The 17,668-nt window shown below is 41.3% G+C and overlaps 1 protein-coding gene across 1 annotated transcript in view; it reads right to left on the bottom strand.

Annotated features, from left to right (window-relative positions):
• Positions 1 to 1,699: 1,699 nt before the first annotated feature.
• Positions 1,700 to 17,668, bottom strand: part of LOC139386072 (ventricular zone expressed PH domain-containing 1) — a 140,519-nt gene continuing 124,550 nt past the window's right edge. Inside the window, exons 12-14 of the mRNA XM_071131494.1 lie at positions 16,210 to 16,346; positions 2,424 to 2,477; positions 1,700 to 2,254 (exon numbers count right to left, since the gene is read on the bottom strand). Of these exons, the coding sequence (XP_070987595.1) occupies positions 2,072 to 2,254; positions 2,424 to 2,477; positions 16,210 to 16,346 (374 nt within the window). The 3' untranslated portion in view covers positions 1,700 to 2,071. The remainder of the gene's footprint in view (positions 2,255 to 2,423; positions 2,478 to 16,209; positions 16,347 to 17,668) is intronic.

The raw sequence follows: 17,668 nt of genomic DNA, 5'->3' as shown, positions 1-17,668 counted from the left end.
TTACTGCATTGTCGGAACTAGAAGCACAAGCATTTCGCTACACTCGCATTAACATCTGCTAACCATGTGTATGTGACAGATACAATTCGATTTGATTTAGTATGTATAAGCTGGAAGTAGAAGCCTAAGAGTTGTTGTTCACTAGTTACTCCAATTAGGGGAGGGATGGTAGACTCCAGCGTGATGAGAGAGAGTTCTGCAAACAATAGGTTTAATGTATAGTTATTAATGGACAAGTCAGAAATGTCAACAATGCTCATCATTGTACACACACACACACACACACACACACACACACACACACACACACACACACACACACACACACACACACACACACACACACACACACACACACACACACACACACACACACACAGACAAACAACTATTTTCTTGAAACAAAAGGCAAGAGAATAAAAAGATGATAGCTTTGCCAATAAACATGTTTCTCCATAGAAGAGCGTGTCCTATCGGGAAAACGTAGTTATAAAGCCCCCAGCAGTGTGGTCCATATCACCCACTGTTGTTCTGAGCCTCTGCTAAGACCTCCAGAGGACTAGTCTGTTCATTTATGAACTATGACATACAATGAGCTCCAAATGTATTGGGAAAGTGACACATTTTCGGTTGTTTTGTCTCTCTGTACTCCAGTACTTCGGATTTGAAATGATACAATGACTGTGAGGTTAAAGTGCAGGTTGTCAGCTTTCAATTGAGGGTATTTTCATCCATATCGGATGAACCGTTTAGAAAGTAGTAAAGTAGTAAAAAGTTAAGCATTTGGTCCCAACAAGCTTGTGACTACATTTTCTGTTAGTTTTGGTTGTGTTTCAGATGATTTTGTGCCCGATAGAAATGAATGGTAAATAATGTATTGTGTCATTTTGGAGTCACTTTTATTGTAAATAATAATATAATATGTTTTCTAAACACATCTACATTAATGTGGATGTGACCAGGATTACGGATAATCCTGAATGAATCACAGATGCACAAATGTCATACCCCCGCCGAAAAATGTAATGGTGAAAGGTTAGCATACCTCTTGGAGGTATGATATTGGTGCGTCTGTAACTTTCTCATTACTTTTGTAGCTCACTATATTACACCACTGGGTCCTTTTTAAATGATGGTATATTAATACATTATACTGCTAAATGACGGTTTATTAATAAATTATACTGCTAAATGACGGTTTATTAATAAATTATACTGCTAAATGACGGTTTATTAATACATTATATTGCTAAATGACGGTTTATTAATAAATTATACTGCTAAATGACGGTTTATTAATAAATTATATTGCTAAATGATGGTTTATTAATTCATTATACTGCTAAATGACGGTTTATTAATACATTATACTGCTAAATGACGGTTTATTAATAAATTATACTGCTAAATGACGGTTTATTAATACATTATACTGCTAAATGACGGTTTATTAATTCATTATATTGCTAAATGACGGTTTATTAATAAATTATACTGCTAAATGCTTCGTGCTTCTACACCTGCATTGCTTGCTGTTTGGGGTTTTAGGCTGGGTTTCTGTACAGCACTTTGAGATATCAGCTGATGTACGAAGGGCTATATAAATAAATTTGATTTGATTTGATTTAAATGACGGTTTATTAATACATTATACTGCTAAATGCTAATAACAGTAAATCTGTTTGTTTGCTGTAGAACTCTCTCATATGCTATCTATTAGGGGGTTTTCATCTTCACTGTCTGGGCCAAGATAGTTTTCTCATGCTGTTCATATTGAGCTCTTATTGCTAGGTTTACTATGTAGATTGTTATTGCTGGAAATAGAAGGTCCATATTGCTTGCTAGTAAGATCCTTATTGCTGTAAATACTGAAACAATACCCTATATAAGTGTTTGACTAAATTCTGGTAATGATGTCAGGATATCAGTCTTCGCTGCCCCACAGCTGTCAGATGACCAGAAACAGTTGACATCACAGCTGTTGTTAGTAGATGGTACAGTAGTGCGGGGCTGTATGTTGTGTTTCTGGGTCAGGAACGGGTCACAGTAGAATATCTTCCAGGTCACAAGGTCACAGGTAGGTGGTGGCCTCTCTGTTCTCTCTCTCTCTGGCCTGGGCCACGGCAACATTAATACACTGGAGCCACTCCTCAGCATGCTTCTCATCACGAGCCTTCAGGACGTATGTTTTACTGTCCGTGAAGATCTCAAAGGCCCGAGGGAGACCCCGCTCACGTCGCTTCTTAGCCACCACCTGGACAGACAGACAGACAGACAGACAGACAGACAGACAGACAGGCGAAGAGACAGACAGGCGAAGAGACAGACAGGCGAAGAGACAGACAGGAGAGAGGGTTATCAGAAGTGGACAAAGGGTATGAATGGAATTGTTGTTACATTAATGGACTTGGAAGTTCACCCACCTTGACGCTCTGCACTTTGCTCAGCTCGATGGTGCTGTCGTCTAGCTCATCCTTCTGTAGTAGACAAGACAGGACAGAGATAAACCTTTCAGCAACATGGAGAGATTCTAGTTAAACATTAATAAATAGTTATAAATGCACACTTTGGAGCAGCAATCCAATTCTATTGATGTTGTTTCACTATCACCACTACACCGGTACACTGTCCTTCTCTCAGCACATATCAAAGCTGCAGGCTAAAGTTAAATCTAGACTTGGTTTCCTCTATCGTAATTGCTCCTCTTTCACCCCAGCTGCCAAACTAACCCTGATTCAGATGACCATCCTACCCATGTTAGATTACGGAGATGTAATTTATAGATCGGCAGGTAAGTGTGCTCTCGAGCGGCTAGATGTTCTTTACCATTCGGCCATCAGATTTGTCACCAATGCTCCTTATAAGACACAGCACTGCACTCTATAGTCCTCTGTAAACTGGTCATCTCTGTATACCCGTCGCAAGACCCACTGGTTGATGCTTATTTATAAAACCCATTTAGGCCTCACTCCCCCCTATCTGAGATCTATTGCATCCTCCACATACAACACCCGTTCTGCCAGTCACATTCTGTTAAAGGTCCCCAAAGCACAGACATCTCTGAAACTCCTCCTCTTTTTTTAGTTCGCTGCAGCTAGCGACTGGAACGAGCTGCAACAAACACTCAAACTGGACAGTTTTATCTCAGTCTCTTCACTCAAAGACTCAATCATGGACACTCTTACTGACAGTTGTGGCTGCTTTGCGTGACGTATTGTTGTCTCTACCTTATTGCCTTTGTGTTGTTGTCTGTGCCCGAATAATGTTTGTACCATGTTTTGTGCTGCTACCATGTTGTGCTGCTGCCATGTTGTGTTGCTACCATGTTGTTGTCATGTGTTGCTGCCTTGCTATGTTGTTGTCTTAGGTCTCTCTTTATGTAATGTTGTGGTGTCTTTCTTGTCGTGATGTGTGTTTTGTCCTATATTTTTATATTTAATCTCTTCCCCCATCCCCACAGGAGGGCTTTTGCCTTTTGGTAGGCCCTCATTGTAACTAAGAATTTGTTCTTAACTGACTTTCCTGATTAAATAAAGGTTAAATAAAACAAAAAACATGATGAATGGCATTTTATTATGTTGTTTCACTATCACCACTACACATGATGAATCAAATAAAATGTTAATTAGCCACATGCACCGACTACAACACAGACTACACCGACTACAGCCACATGCACCGACTACAACACCAACTACACCAACTACAGCCACATGCAACGACTACAACACAGATTACACCGACTACAGCCACATGCACCGACTACAACACAGACTACACCGACTACAGCCACATGCACCGACTACAACACCGACTACAGCCACATGCAACGACTACAACACAGATTACACCGACTACAGCCACATGCACCGACTACAACACAGACTACACCGACTACAGCAACATGCACCGACTACAACACAGACTACACCGACTACAGCCACATGCACCGACTACAACACAGACTACACCGACTACAGCCACATGCAACGACTACAACACAGACTACACCGACTACAGCCACATGCACCGACTACAACACAGACTACACCGACTACAGCCACATGCACCGACTACAACACCGACTACACCGACTACAGCCACATGCAACGACTACAACACCGATTACACCGACTACAGCCACATGCAACGACTACAACACAGACTACACCAACTACAGCAACATACACCAACTACAGCAACATGCACCGACTACAACACAGACTACACCGACTACAGCCACATACACCGACTACAACACAGACTACACCGACTACAGCCACATGCACCGACTACAACACAGACTACACCGACTACAGCCACATGCACCGACTACAACACAGACTACACCGACTACAGCCACATGCACCGATTACAACACCTACTACACCGACTACAGCCACATGCACCGACTACAACACAGACTACACCGACTACAGCCACATGCAACGACTACAGTGAAATGCTTACTTACAAGCCCTAAACAACACTGCTGTTTTAAGAAAAAATAAAAGTAACAAATAATTAAAGAGCAGCAGTATAATAACAATAACAAGGCTATATACAGGGGGTACCGGTACAGAGTCAATGTGGAGGCTATATACAGGGGGTACCGGTAGAGAGTCAATGTGGAGGCTATATACAGGGTGTACCGGTACAGAGTCAATGTGGAGGCTATATACAGGGGGTACCGGTACAGAGTCAATGTGGAGGCTATATACAGGGGGTACCGGTACAGAGTCAATGTGGAGGCTATATACAGGGGGTACCGGTACAGAGTCAATGTGGAGGCTATATACAGGGGGTACCGGTACAGAGTCAATGTGGAGGCTATATACAGGGTGTAACGGTACAGAGTCAATGTGGAGGCTATATACAGGGGGTACCGGTACAGAGTTAATGTGGAGGCCATATACAGAGGGTACCGGTACAGAGTCAATGTGGAGGCCATATACAGGGGGTAACGGCACAGAGTCAATGTGGAGGCTATATACAGGGGGTACCGGTACAGAGTCAATGTGGAGGCTATATACAGGGGGTACCGGTACAGAGTCAATGTGGAGGCTATATACAGGGGGTACAGGTACAGAGTCAATGTGGAGGCTATATACAGGGTGTAACGGTTCAGAGTCAATGTGGAGGCTATATACAGGGGGTACCGGTACAGAGTCAATGTGGAGGCTATATACAGGGTGTAACGGTTCAGAGTCAATGTGGAGGCTATATACAGGGTGTAACGGTTCAGAGTCAATGTGGAGGCTATATACAAGGTGTAACGGTTCAGAGTCAATGTGCAGGCTATATACAGGGTGTAACGGTTCAGAGTCAATGTGGAGGCTATATACAGGGGGTACCGGTACAGAGTCAATGTGGAGGCTATATACGGGGTGTAACGGTTCAGAGTCAATGTGGAGGCTATATACAGGGTGTAACGGTTCAGAGTCAATGTGGAGGCTATATACAGGGTGTAACGGTTCAGAGTCAATGTGGAGGCTATATACAGGGTGTACCGGTACAGAGTCAATGTGGAGGCTATATACAGGGTGTAATGGTTCAGAGTCAATGTGCAGAGGCACCGGTTAGTTGAGGTAATACGTACATATAGGTAGAGTTATTAAAGTGATTATGCATAGATAATAACAGACAGTAGCAGCAGCGTAAAAGTGTGTGTGTGGGGGGGGGGGGGGGGGTTGTTGATGGTGTTTCACTATCACCCCTACTCATGATGAATGGCATTTTTCTGACACACTTAAACCCTGCCAGGTTCCCGAGAGGCACATTTATAATATTAACATTAAACATTGTGCCACTGACGTGTTTAACTGTTGAACAGCTGCCTTGCGGCTGTTGTAGACAACCTGTTGTTTAATTCCACATATTTCAGCAAAACATCAACTTTTATGGTGCTCTTGCAAAGATTTACTGCACTAAGCTGCTCATGTATGCAGTAAGACAAGAGGGTGTTTTATTGTCGTGGTCCTTATATAAGGGAGGAAATGAAATCCTAGAGCCCATAAGCACGGTCTCTAATGCTCTACCCCTTAAGACCGCTACATCTCTCTGACTCGTGTAATACACTGTTATCTCCCATCTCACACGTCAGGATGCCTCTGGAATGTGTGTGTGTGTGTGTGTGTGTGTGTGTGTGTGTGTGTGTGTGTGTGTGTGTGTGTGTGTGTGTGTGTGTGTGTGTGTGTGTGTGTGTGTGTGTGTGTGCGTGCGTGTATCTGTGTGTGATACACCACAGCCATATCCTTATGGACCATTGGCGAGGGACCAGCTTGATGCTATTCTCCATAGACCTATACCCACATTCTAAGAGCCCCCTCACCCCCCGGCCGGCTATAGTTCTGTAGCCTGTCTGTGTGTGCGTGTGTTGTGTGTGTGAGGGTCTGGCTAACATCTGTGTGGAGGGTCTGTCTTCTGTTAGCTCCAGTGGTTAAGCTGCTCATGTATTCACGCAGATTGAAGGAGAAGTCAATGTACTCCTCTCGCCACTCCCCTAGTTCCTATTGCATGTGTCCTAAGGCTTTGGGGAAACGGTTAGGGGAAATGCAGCGGTGCACAAAGTACATGAATAATCATCCAGGTGGGGTTGTTTTGAGGTGACTTATTATGAGCTTGTCTCACATCTCTCACTCTACACCGACATAAGTGCCTCGGGGTATAGGTTAAGGGTATAGGTTAGGGGTATAGGTTAGTGGTATAGGTTAGGGGTATATGTTAAGGGTATAGGTTAGTGGTATAGGTTAGTGGTATAGGTTAAGGGTATGGGTTAGTGGTATAGGTTAAGGGTATAGGTTAAGGGTATGGGTTAGTGGTATAGGTTAGTGGTATAGGTTAAGGGTATGGGTTAGTGGTATAGGTTAGTGGTATAGGTTAAGGGTATGGGTTAGTGGTATATGTTAGTGGTATAGGTTAAGGGTATAGGTTAAGGGTATGGGTTAGTGGTATAGGTTAGTGGTATAGGTTAAGGGTATGGGTTTGTGGTATAGGTTAGTGGTATAGGTTAAGGGTATGGGTTAGTGGTATAGGTTAGTGGTATAGGTTAAGGGTATGGGTTAGTGGTATAGGTTAGTGGTATGGGTTAAGGGTATAGGTTAAGGGTATGGGTTAGTGGTATATGTTAGTGGTATAGGTTAAGGGTATGGGTTAGTGGTATAGGTTAAGGGTATGGGTTAAGGGTATGGGTTAGTGGTATAGGTTAAGGGTATAGGTTAAGGGTATAGGTTAGTGGTATAGGTTAAGGGTATAGGTTAGGGGTATAGGTTAAGGGTATAGGTTAGTGGTATAGGTTAGTGGTATAGATTAGGAGTATAGGTTAGTGGTATGGGTTAGTGTTATAGGTTAATGGTATAGGTTAGTGGTATAGGTTAAGGGTATAGGTTAGTGGTATAGGTTAATGGTATAGGTTAGGGGTATAGGTTAAGGGTATAGGTTAGTGGTATAGGTTAGGGGTATAGGTTAAGGGTATGGGTTAGTGGTATAGGTTAGTGATATAGGTTAGTGGTATAGGTTAAGGGTATGGGTTAGTGGTATAGGTTAAGGGTATGGGTTAGTGGTATAGGTTAGTGGTATAGGTTAGTGGTATAGATTAGGAGTATAGGTTAGTGGTATGGGTTAGTGTTATAGGTTAATGGTATAGGTTAGTGGTATAGGTTAAGGGTATAGGTTAGTGGTATAGGTTAATGGTATAGGTTAGGGGTATAGGTTAAGGGTATAGGTTAGTGGTATAGGTTAGGGGTATAGGTTAAGGGTATGGGTTAGTGGTATAGGTTAGTGATATAGGTTAGTGGTATAGGTTAAGGGTATGGGTTAGTGGTATAGGTTAAGGGTATGGGTTAGTGGTATAGGTTAGTGGTATAGGTTAAGGGTATGGGTTAGTGGTATAGGTTAAGGGTATGGGTTAGTGGTATAGGTTAAGGGTATGGGTTAGTGGTATAGGTTAGTGGTATAGGTTAGGGGTATAGGTTAGTGGTATAGGTTAAGGGTATGGGTTAGTGGTATAGGTTAAGGGTATGGGTTAGTGGTATAGGTTAGTGGTATAGGTTAAGGGTATGGGTTAGTGGTATAGGTTAGTGGTATAAGTTAAGGGTATGGGTTAGTGGTATAGGTTAGTGGTATACATAAGGGGAATATGTTAGTGGTATAGGTTAGGGGTATGGGTTAGTGGTATAGGTTAGTGGTATGGGTTAGTGGTATAGGTTAGTGGCATAGGTTAGTGGTATGGGTTAGTGGTATGGGTTAATGGTATAGGTTAGGCATATAGGTTAGGCATATAGGTTAGTGGTATAAGTTAGGCATATAGGTTAGTGGTATAGGTTAGGCATATAGGTTAGTGGTATAGGTTAGGCATATAGGTTAGGGGTACAGGTTAGTGGTATAGGTTAGGCATATAGGTTAGTGGTATAGGTTAGGCATATAGGTTAGGGGTACAGGTTAGTGGTATAGGTTAGGCATATAGGTTAGTGGTATAGGTTAGGCATATAGGTTAGGGGTACTGGTTAGTGGTATAGGTTAGGCATATAGGTTAGTGGTACAGGTTAGTAGTATAGGTTAGGCATTTAGGTAAGTGGTATAGGTTAGGCATATAGGTTAGTGGTACAGGTTAGTGGTATGGGTTAGTGGTATAGGTTAGTGGTATACGTAAGGGGAATAGGTTAGTGGTCTAAGTTATGGGTTGATTTGGAACTGATTCATTGTCACGGCAAGATTGAGCTCAGAAAACAAGAGACAAAGAGGAGGTCCAATTTGTGGCTTTAAACAGCTGTTGTGTCACGGATCCCTCCGGAACTTTCATTAAGCACACCTGGCCCCTATTCCCACTCATTGTATTTGTATATATGTGCCCTTTCTTCACTATGGTGCTGTCGATTATTGTTACAATGTCCGTTGGTGGTGTGAGTACCTGTGCTGTGTTGTTTTGGCTTTCGTGCCCTTGTGAATTGCGCAAATGATTACGGGTCTTGTCCCGTGTGTTAATCATTGTGCGCTTGTGTTATTTATTCGAGGTACTCTTCACACTTTTGTTTTTGGTTTCTACCCTGTGTTTTGTTACGTGTTTGTTTGGTCTTTGTCCCCGTGCCTTTACACGGCACGCCGTAATTTGGTCTTAATAAAAAAAACTAATACGCATTCCTGCGCCTGTCTCCTGAATCTACTTATACCAGCGTGACATGTGGTGAGAGGGAATTGCTGGTGACAATACAAAGAATATTGTCTTGGGCAAGAGACTTCAATTTCACTTATCCTTTCAACCATCTAAAAATGTTTGTCAATGGCTGTGGGGAAAGTCCTCAGAACTCTCCCTCCCTCCACGGGAAACATATGTTAACATTGCCTAAGCAAGTGAACTAGAAAATAAACAAAAGCGAAATACACAATAAAAATTAACAGAAAACATAACACTCACAACAGTTCCAAAATAATAGACATTACAAATGTCGTGTTATGTGCAAATAGTTAAAGTACAAAAGGGAAAATAAAGATAAATATGAGTTTTAAAATTTTAAAATGGTGTTTGTTCTTCACTAATTGCCCTTTTCATGTGGCAACAAATATTGCTGCTGTGATGGCACATTGTGGTATTTCACCCAGATAGATATGGGAGTTTTTAAAAATTGGGATTGCTTTCTGTGTCTGTGTAATCTGAGGGAAATATTTGTCTCTAGTGTGGTCATACATTGGATTGGGCAGGAGGTTAGGAAGTGCAGCTCAGTTTCCACCTCATTTTGTGGGCGGTGTGCACATAGCCTGTCTTCTCTTGAGAGCCAGGTCTGCCTTCGACGGCCTCTCTCAATAGCAAGGTTATGCTCACTGAGTCTGTACATAGTCAAAACTTTCCTTAAATTTGGGTCAGTCACAGTGGTCAGGTATTCTGCCACTGTGTAATCTCTGTTTAGTGCCAAATAGCATTCTAGTTTGCTCTGTGTGGCAGGCTTACAATGGTGGCAAAAAAATTACATTTGAGAGTGTTATAGGGAGTACAGCTGGAGGTTGAATGTTTGAAGGGGTACGGGACTATAGAATGTTTGCTCTAGGAAATCTGTATTTGTGGCAACTGGACCTTGTTTGGAACACCATTTGTTTCTTCTTACTGAGATGTAAGTAAAAAATATTTTTGGAAATCAACGAAGACTTTTTTATTTTTTATTTTTTTATTTGAATTTTACCCCTTTTTCTCCCCAATTTCGTAGTATCCAATTGTTGTAGTAGCTACTATCTTGTCTCATCGCTACAACTCCCGTACGGGCTCGGGAGAGACGAAGGTTGTTCATGCGTCCTCCGATACACAACCAACCAAGCCGCTGCTTCTTTAACACAGCGCACATTCAACCCGGAAGCCAGCCGCACCAATGCGCCGGAGGAAACACCGTGCACCTGGCCACCTTGGCTAGCGTACACTGCGCCCAGCCCGCCACAGGAGTCGCTGGTGCGCGATGAGACAAGGACACCCCTATCGACCAAGCCCTCCCTAACCCGGGCGACGCTAGGCCAATTGTGCGTCGCCCCACGGACCTCCCGGTCGCGGCCGGTTACGACAGAGCCCTTAACCACTGCGCCACCCGGGAGGCCCTGCATGAGAAGACTTTGAGTTTGTTTGTCAATTAGAGTGTGCAGGGTGAATAAGTGGTCTGTCTTACAGTAATTTGGTAAAAAAGCTAATTTGATATTGGCTGAGTGCATTGTTTTCACTGAGGAAATGTACGAGTCTACTGTTAATGATTTTCCCAAGGTTGCTGTTGACGCATCTCTTTCTCTCTCAACAACAACAACAACAACATGGCATTGACTAACAATAAGGTCTCTCATCTAATCCCTGCTCAATGATATACACATACACCAACACTACACACACACCAACAGCACAATAAAACAGATCTAATTACATTGTGGCTGAAGTTGAATGAATACTGTATTTGTTTTTTCAATGTAATAAAGTTGAGTGTTTCGCTTTGTTTGGCACATGGTGATGACTCATGGGCTTTCTGATGACTACGTGACCTCAACACGTTGTTTTACGTCCTCGTTCTCTCAAAGGCAACACTTTTTTTCTTTGCACAATAATTATTTCTGCCGTAAAGTCCAATGAACTTACACCAAGTTCGGCCTCAAAGTAAGTCAGAATCAAACACTAGTTAGTTGGAGCGATTTGTATCGTTAAAACACAGTGGTCTCCCCATCTTCGCACACACACACACACACACACACACGCACACACACATACACATACACACACACTGCCAGTATCATCTCCTTCCTTCTCTGGTTTTCATTTGTTTTTTTGCTGCTACTTCTGAGTGTCGATTTTCATACATAGTTATTAAAGGGAAGAATGACTCAAAAAGTTGCAGCATCATAATCTGACCTTGGGCGTCCCCCAAGGCTCAATACTGTGGCCAAAGTTATTACAGTCATCTCTAGTGGATTCCCCAGTGACGTTAGACCTTGTTTCACCCAACATCACATCATGATTCAATTAAGAAGAAAAATAAAAAGTAGAATAGGAAAACACATAAGGACAGGGAGTCCAGTGACTAACAGTGCTGTCAGGATATGGGGAGGCATATTTCTGTCTAAAATATATTTCTGCCCCCTGTGTATATGATGTGATATACTCTATTGTCCTGAGGGTAAATTTGACTTGAACAACTAGATGGTAATTGTACATGAAGTACAATTGGTGGGACTTGATTTACCTCTATAAAAGTATTTTTGTGGTAAAAGTTTAAAAAAGTTTTTCTTTACTATTTAAAGCAAAGCAGTTTTAAAGTATGTATGGTTTTGAAACATGTTACTGTAGAGGTAGTGTCTGCAATGGTGACTGGTTATACAGTGGCAAGAAAAGGAATGTGAATTGGAATTACCTGGATTTCAAATTGGTGATAAAAATGTACATATCTTCATATAAGTCACAACAGTAGACAAACACATTCTTCTTAAACTAATAACACACAAACAAATATACGTTTTCATGTATTTATTGAACACACCGTGTAAACAGGGTGCAAAAAGTATGTGAACCCTTGGAATTAATAACTGGTTGACCCTCCTTTGGCAGCAATACACCCCAACCAAACATTTTTTTGTCAGGAGGAATTTTGGACCATTCCTCCTTACAAAACTGTTTCAGTTCAACAATATTCTAGGGATGTCTGGTGTGAACTGCTCTCAATCGGGTTGAGGTCAGGACTCTGACTGGGCCACTCCAGAAGACGTATTTTCTTCTGCGTATTTTCATATTTTCTGTCCACAGAATATTTTTCCAGTAGTGCTGTGGAACATCAAGGTGCTATTTTGCAAACTTCAGACGTGCAGCAATGTTTTTTGGACAGCAGTGGCTTCTTCAATGGAGTCCTCCCATGAACACCTATCTTGTTTAGTGTTTTATGTATCGTAGACTCGTCAACAGAGAGGTTAGCATGTTCCAGAGATTTCTGTAAGTCTTTAGCTTACACTCTAGGCAGCTCTAACCAACATCTCCAATCTCGTCTCATTGATTGAACTCCAGGTTAGCTGACTACTGACTACAATTAGCTTTTGGAGAAGCTATTAGCCTAGGGGTTCACATACTTTTTCCAACCTACACTGAGAATGTTTAAATGATGTATTCAATATAGACAACAAAAATACAATAATTTGTGTGTTATTAGTTAAAGCACACTGTGTTTGTCTATTGTTGTGACTTAGATGAAGATCAGATCAAAGTTTATGACCAATTTATGCAGAAATCCAGGTCATTCCAAAGGGTTCACATACATTTTCTTGCCGCTGTACGTAGTTGAACAAGCATGTACCTGAAAAGTTAGGATAGCCTGAACATAGGAATGCTGGTTTGCTGTATCAATCTTGAACAGATGAAAAATTAATGTTGGTGAGTTATTTTATGCAAATGTATATAGTTCTAGTTTATAAAAGTTACAAACAAATCTGAAGTTAGTATATCTTGAACATGTGAAAACTTGTTTGGTGTATGTAGCTTGAATGGTTCAAGAGTTACTGTTGGTGGGTTATGTTATGCTAATTTGTGCACATTGACATAGTTACTAGTTAATACTAGTTTTAAAGAAATTAGAAGTAAGGATAGCCTGAACATGTGAAAGTTGGTTTGGTGTCTCTTGCTTGAACGGCTCAAGAGTTACTATTGGTGACTTATTTTATGTAAATGTTTGCAAATCTAAGTTATAATTGATAAAAGTTTGAAAGAATTTGAAGTTAAAGTAACCTAAACATGTGAAATATGGTTTGGTGTCTCTAGCTTGAACGGCTCAAGATTTACTGTTGGCTAGTTATAAAGAATAAATAATTTGATAGCCTTTATGTTTTAAATATGGTCTTGTAACTTAATTGGCCAAGAAGCAGGACCCTTTTGAATCGCTACCTCTGTATTCCTGTGGTTCTCATTCAAGCACATGTTCATTTCTGGACATTTAGTTCATTTCTAGCCTATAGTTAAAAAATGGTATATAGTATGAAAAATGTTTTGACAAGCAATCTAAGTAGAGTCAGTCTAAACATCTCAGCGTTGGTTTGGACTTAATAGCTTAAGCAGTGAAAGATTACATAGAAATAATCTACAATTCTAGACCTACCATTCTAGTCTATGGCTCTTTTTTTTGCCATTGAAATGCATCGGTATCCATAGCAACAGCTCCATTTGGGCTGCACGATGACGCGATATGAGACAGCTGTTAGCTGACGTTAGCTAGCTTCCTTTTTTGTCACTCGGTTTGGCCTACAAACTATTATGACCACTCTATGGAAAAAGATGAGACTCTCACGAACATGTTGTGTTTACATGCTTTGCTCTCGGACGCACACAGGCCTTACAAACTCTTGTCTGAAAGTCCCCTGGTACCAGTTGAAAAAGTGAATGGAAGTACAGTACCAGTCAAAAGTTTGGACACACCTGCTCATTCAAAGTTTATTTTTTATTTGTACTGTTTTCTACATTGTAGAATAATAGTGAAGACATCAAAACGATGAAATAGCACATATGGAATCACACAGTAACCAAACAAGTGTTCAACAAATCAAAGTATATTTCATATTTGAGATTATTAAAAGTAGCCACCCTTTGCCTTGATGACAGCTTTGCACACTCTTGGCAATCTCTCAACCAGCTTCCTGAGGTAATCACCTACATTTCAATTAACTCAATAGGTTGTGAAAAGGTAAGGGTGGTATACAGAAGATAACCCAGTTTGGTAAAAGACCAAGTCCATATTATGGTAAGAACAGCTCAAATAAGCAAACAGTGCATCATTACTTTAAGACATGAAGGTCAGTCAATACGGAACATGTCAAGAACTTTGAACGTTTCTTCAAAACCATAAAGCGCTATGATGAAACTGGCTCTCACGAGGACCGCCACAGGAAAGGAAAAGATCTTATTCTGTTGGCACTCGAAAAGGCCTCAGTTACATTACAAATGGTATTTTTGTTCGATAAATTTCTTCTTTCTATCCATAAAAACTCAGTTCAGCAGGCGCGCTTCTGTCAATAATCCACTCGGTTGGATTGAATCCCAAACGTTACCAATAAGCTTATCCAAACAAGTCAATCAACGTTTATAATCAATCCTTAGGTACCCTAATACGCAAATAAACAATCAAATTTAAGACGGAGTATCATTATTGTCTTTGCCGGAGAAAACAAAAAGAACGCGCTCTCTCGGCCATGCGCATGGAAACACTACAGTCAAAATAGGAGCCCTTAGAAAAACTAATTCTTCTCCCTCATATTTCCAAAAGCCAGCCTGAAACTCTTTCTAAAGACTGTTGACATCTAGTGGAAGCCCTAGGAACTGCAATCAGGCACGATTTCACCCTATTATAAAAGTGCCAGCCATTGAAATCAGTGGTAGGATGAACATTTTTTTGGGGGGATGGTTTGTCCTCGGGGTTTCGCCTGCTATTTCAGTTCTGTTATACTCACAGACATTATTTTAACAGTTTTAGAGTATTTTCTATCAAAATCTACCAATTATATGCATATCCTAGCTTCTGGGCCTGAGTAGCAGGTAGTTTACTTTGGGCACACTTTCATCCGGACGTCAAAATACCGCCCCCTATCCCAAAGAAGTTAACTGACTTGCCTAGTTAAATTAAAACATACATTTAAAAAAGGACACCAAGAAGAAAATACTTGATTGGACCAAGAAACGAGCAATGGATATTAGACAGGTGGAAATGTGTTCTGATGAGTCCAAATTTGAGATTTTTTTGTTCCAACCTCCGTGTCTTAGTGAGACACAGAGTAGGTGAACGGATGATCTCTGCATGTGTGGTTCCCACCGTGAAGCACGGAGGAGGAGCTGTGACAGTGTGGGGGAGCTTTGCTGGTGGCACTGTCTGTGATTTATTTAGAATTCAAGGCACACTTAACCAGCATGGCTACCACAGCATTCTGCAGCAATACTCCATCCCATCTGGTTTGTGCTTAGTGGGACATCATTTGTTTGTCAACAAGACAATGACCCAATGCACCTCCAGGCTGTGTAAGGGCTATTTTACCAAGAAGGAGAGTGATGGAAAGCTGCATCAGATGACCTGGCTTCCACAATCACCCAACCTCAACCCAAATGAGATGGTTGGGAATGAGTTGGACCACAGAGTGAAGGTAAAGCAGCCATCAAGTGCTCAGCATATGTGGGAACTCCTTCAAGGATTGTTGGAAAAGCATTCCTCATGAAGCTGGTTGAGAGAATGACAAGCGTGTGCAAAGCTGTCATCAAGGCAAAGGATGGCTACTTTGAAGAATCAAAAATATATTTTGATTTGTTTAACACTTTTTTTGGTTACTACATGATTCCATATGTGTTATTTCATAGTTTTGATGCCTTCACTATTATTTTACAATGTAGGAAATAATAAAAAATAAAAAAAACCTTGAATGAGGAGGCGAGTAGGTCCAAACTTTTGACTGGTAAGGTATTTATGGAGACTGTATATACAAGCATTCCGCTACACCCGCAATAAAATCTGCTAAACACGCGTACGTGCCAAATACAATTTGAATTGATTTGTTTAGTGCCAAAAATAAGGCGTTAAATACAAGTAAAAAATAAAATAAAAACGTTTTCTTACCTTTCTTATGTCTCTCAGATATAGGACAAACACTTAGGAACAAACTTTAGATGTTTTATTATCACATTATCACACACATCACATTAATTAAAGTATTGAAAGGTTTGAAAGGAATACATACAGATTTTCCCTTCCGGAAGAGGAGCTGGTTTCCTGCCAGGGTGAAGTAGCGAGTCTTCCAGCGTTTGATGAACTTCCAGCGAACCTGCTTTTCTTTCAGTTTCCCCTCTATCAGCGGCTGGCCATCCTCGTTCACCACTGGAGAGACCAATCAAAACAACATAACGCTCAATCAGCTGTGATCCACATCCACTCACTTTTACCACCTGCTATTGCAGTGTATGCACCAACTGTATGTACCAACTGTATGTACCAACTGTATGTACCTACCAACCTACTGAGCTCAACAACAAAACAAAAATACATGAAGACACGATGATTGAAAAAAAGGAGGAATGGCTGAATAATTGCAGATAGTATACCCCTTTCCTCTCTTCTTTAGTCTTGTCTATATTCACAGGAACAGCCAAATAGGCCTTTACAGTATCTATACCAATGTTGTGTATACTCCCCTCCCTATACCAATGTTCTGTATACTCCCCTCCCTATACCAATGTTCTGTATACTCCCCTCCCTATACCAATGTTCTGTATACTCCCCTCCCTATACCAATGTTGTGTATACTCCCCTCCCTATACCAATGTTCTGTATTCTCCCCTCCCTATACCAATGTTGTGTATTCTCCCCTCCCTATACCAATGTTCTGTATACTCCCCTCCCTATACCAATGTTGTGTATTCTCCCCTCCCTATACCAATGTTGTGTATACTCCGCTCCCTATACCAATGTTGTGTATACTCCCCTCCCTATACCAATGTTGTGTATACTCCCCTCCCTATACCAATGTTCTGTATACTCCCCTCCCTATACCAATGTTGTGTATACTCCCCTCCCTATACCAATGTTGTGTATACTCCCCTCCCTATACCAATGTTGTGTATACTCCCCTCCCTATACCAATGTTGTGTATACTCCCCTCCCTATACCAATGTTCTGTATACTCCCCTCCCTATACCAATGTTCTGTATACTCCCCTCCCTATCCCAATGTTGTGTATACTCCCCTCCCTATACCAATGTTGTGTATACTCCCCTCCCTATACCAATGTTGTGTATACTCCCCTCCCTATACCAATGTTCTGTATACTCCCCTCCCTATACCAATGTTGTGTATACTCCCCTCCCTATACCAATGTTGTGTATACTCCCCTCCCTATACCAATGTTGTGTATTCTCCCCTCCCTATACCAATGTTCTGTATACTCCCCTCCCTATACCAATGTTGTGTATACTCCCCTCCCTATACCAATGTTGTGTATACTCCCCTCCCTATACCAATGTTCTGTATACTCCCCTCCCTATACCAATGTTTTGTATTCTCCCCTCCCTATACCAATGTTGTGTATACTCCCCTCCCTATACCAATGTTGTGTATACTCCCCTCCCTATACCAATGTTGTGTATACTCCCCTCCCTATACCAATGTTCTGTATACTCCCCTCCCTATACCAATGTTCTGTA

The sequence above is a fragment of the Oncorhynchus clarkii genome, chromosome 27, assembly GCF_045791955.1.
Source record: "Oncorhynchus clarkii lewisi isolate Uvic-CL-2024 chromosome 27, UVic_Ocla_1.0, whole genome shotgun sequence".
NCBI lineage: Eukaryota > Metazoa > Chordata > Actinopteri > Salmoniformes > Salmonidae > Oncorhynchus > Oncorhynchus clarkii.
Note: the sequence above shows the minus strand (reverse complement) of the source record. Positions and strands in the feature narration are given on the sequence as shown.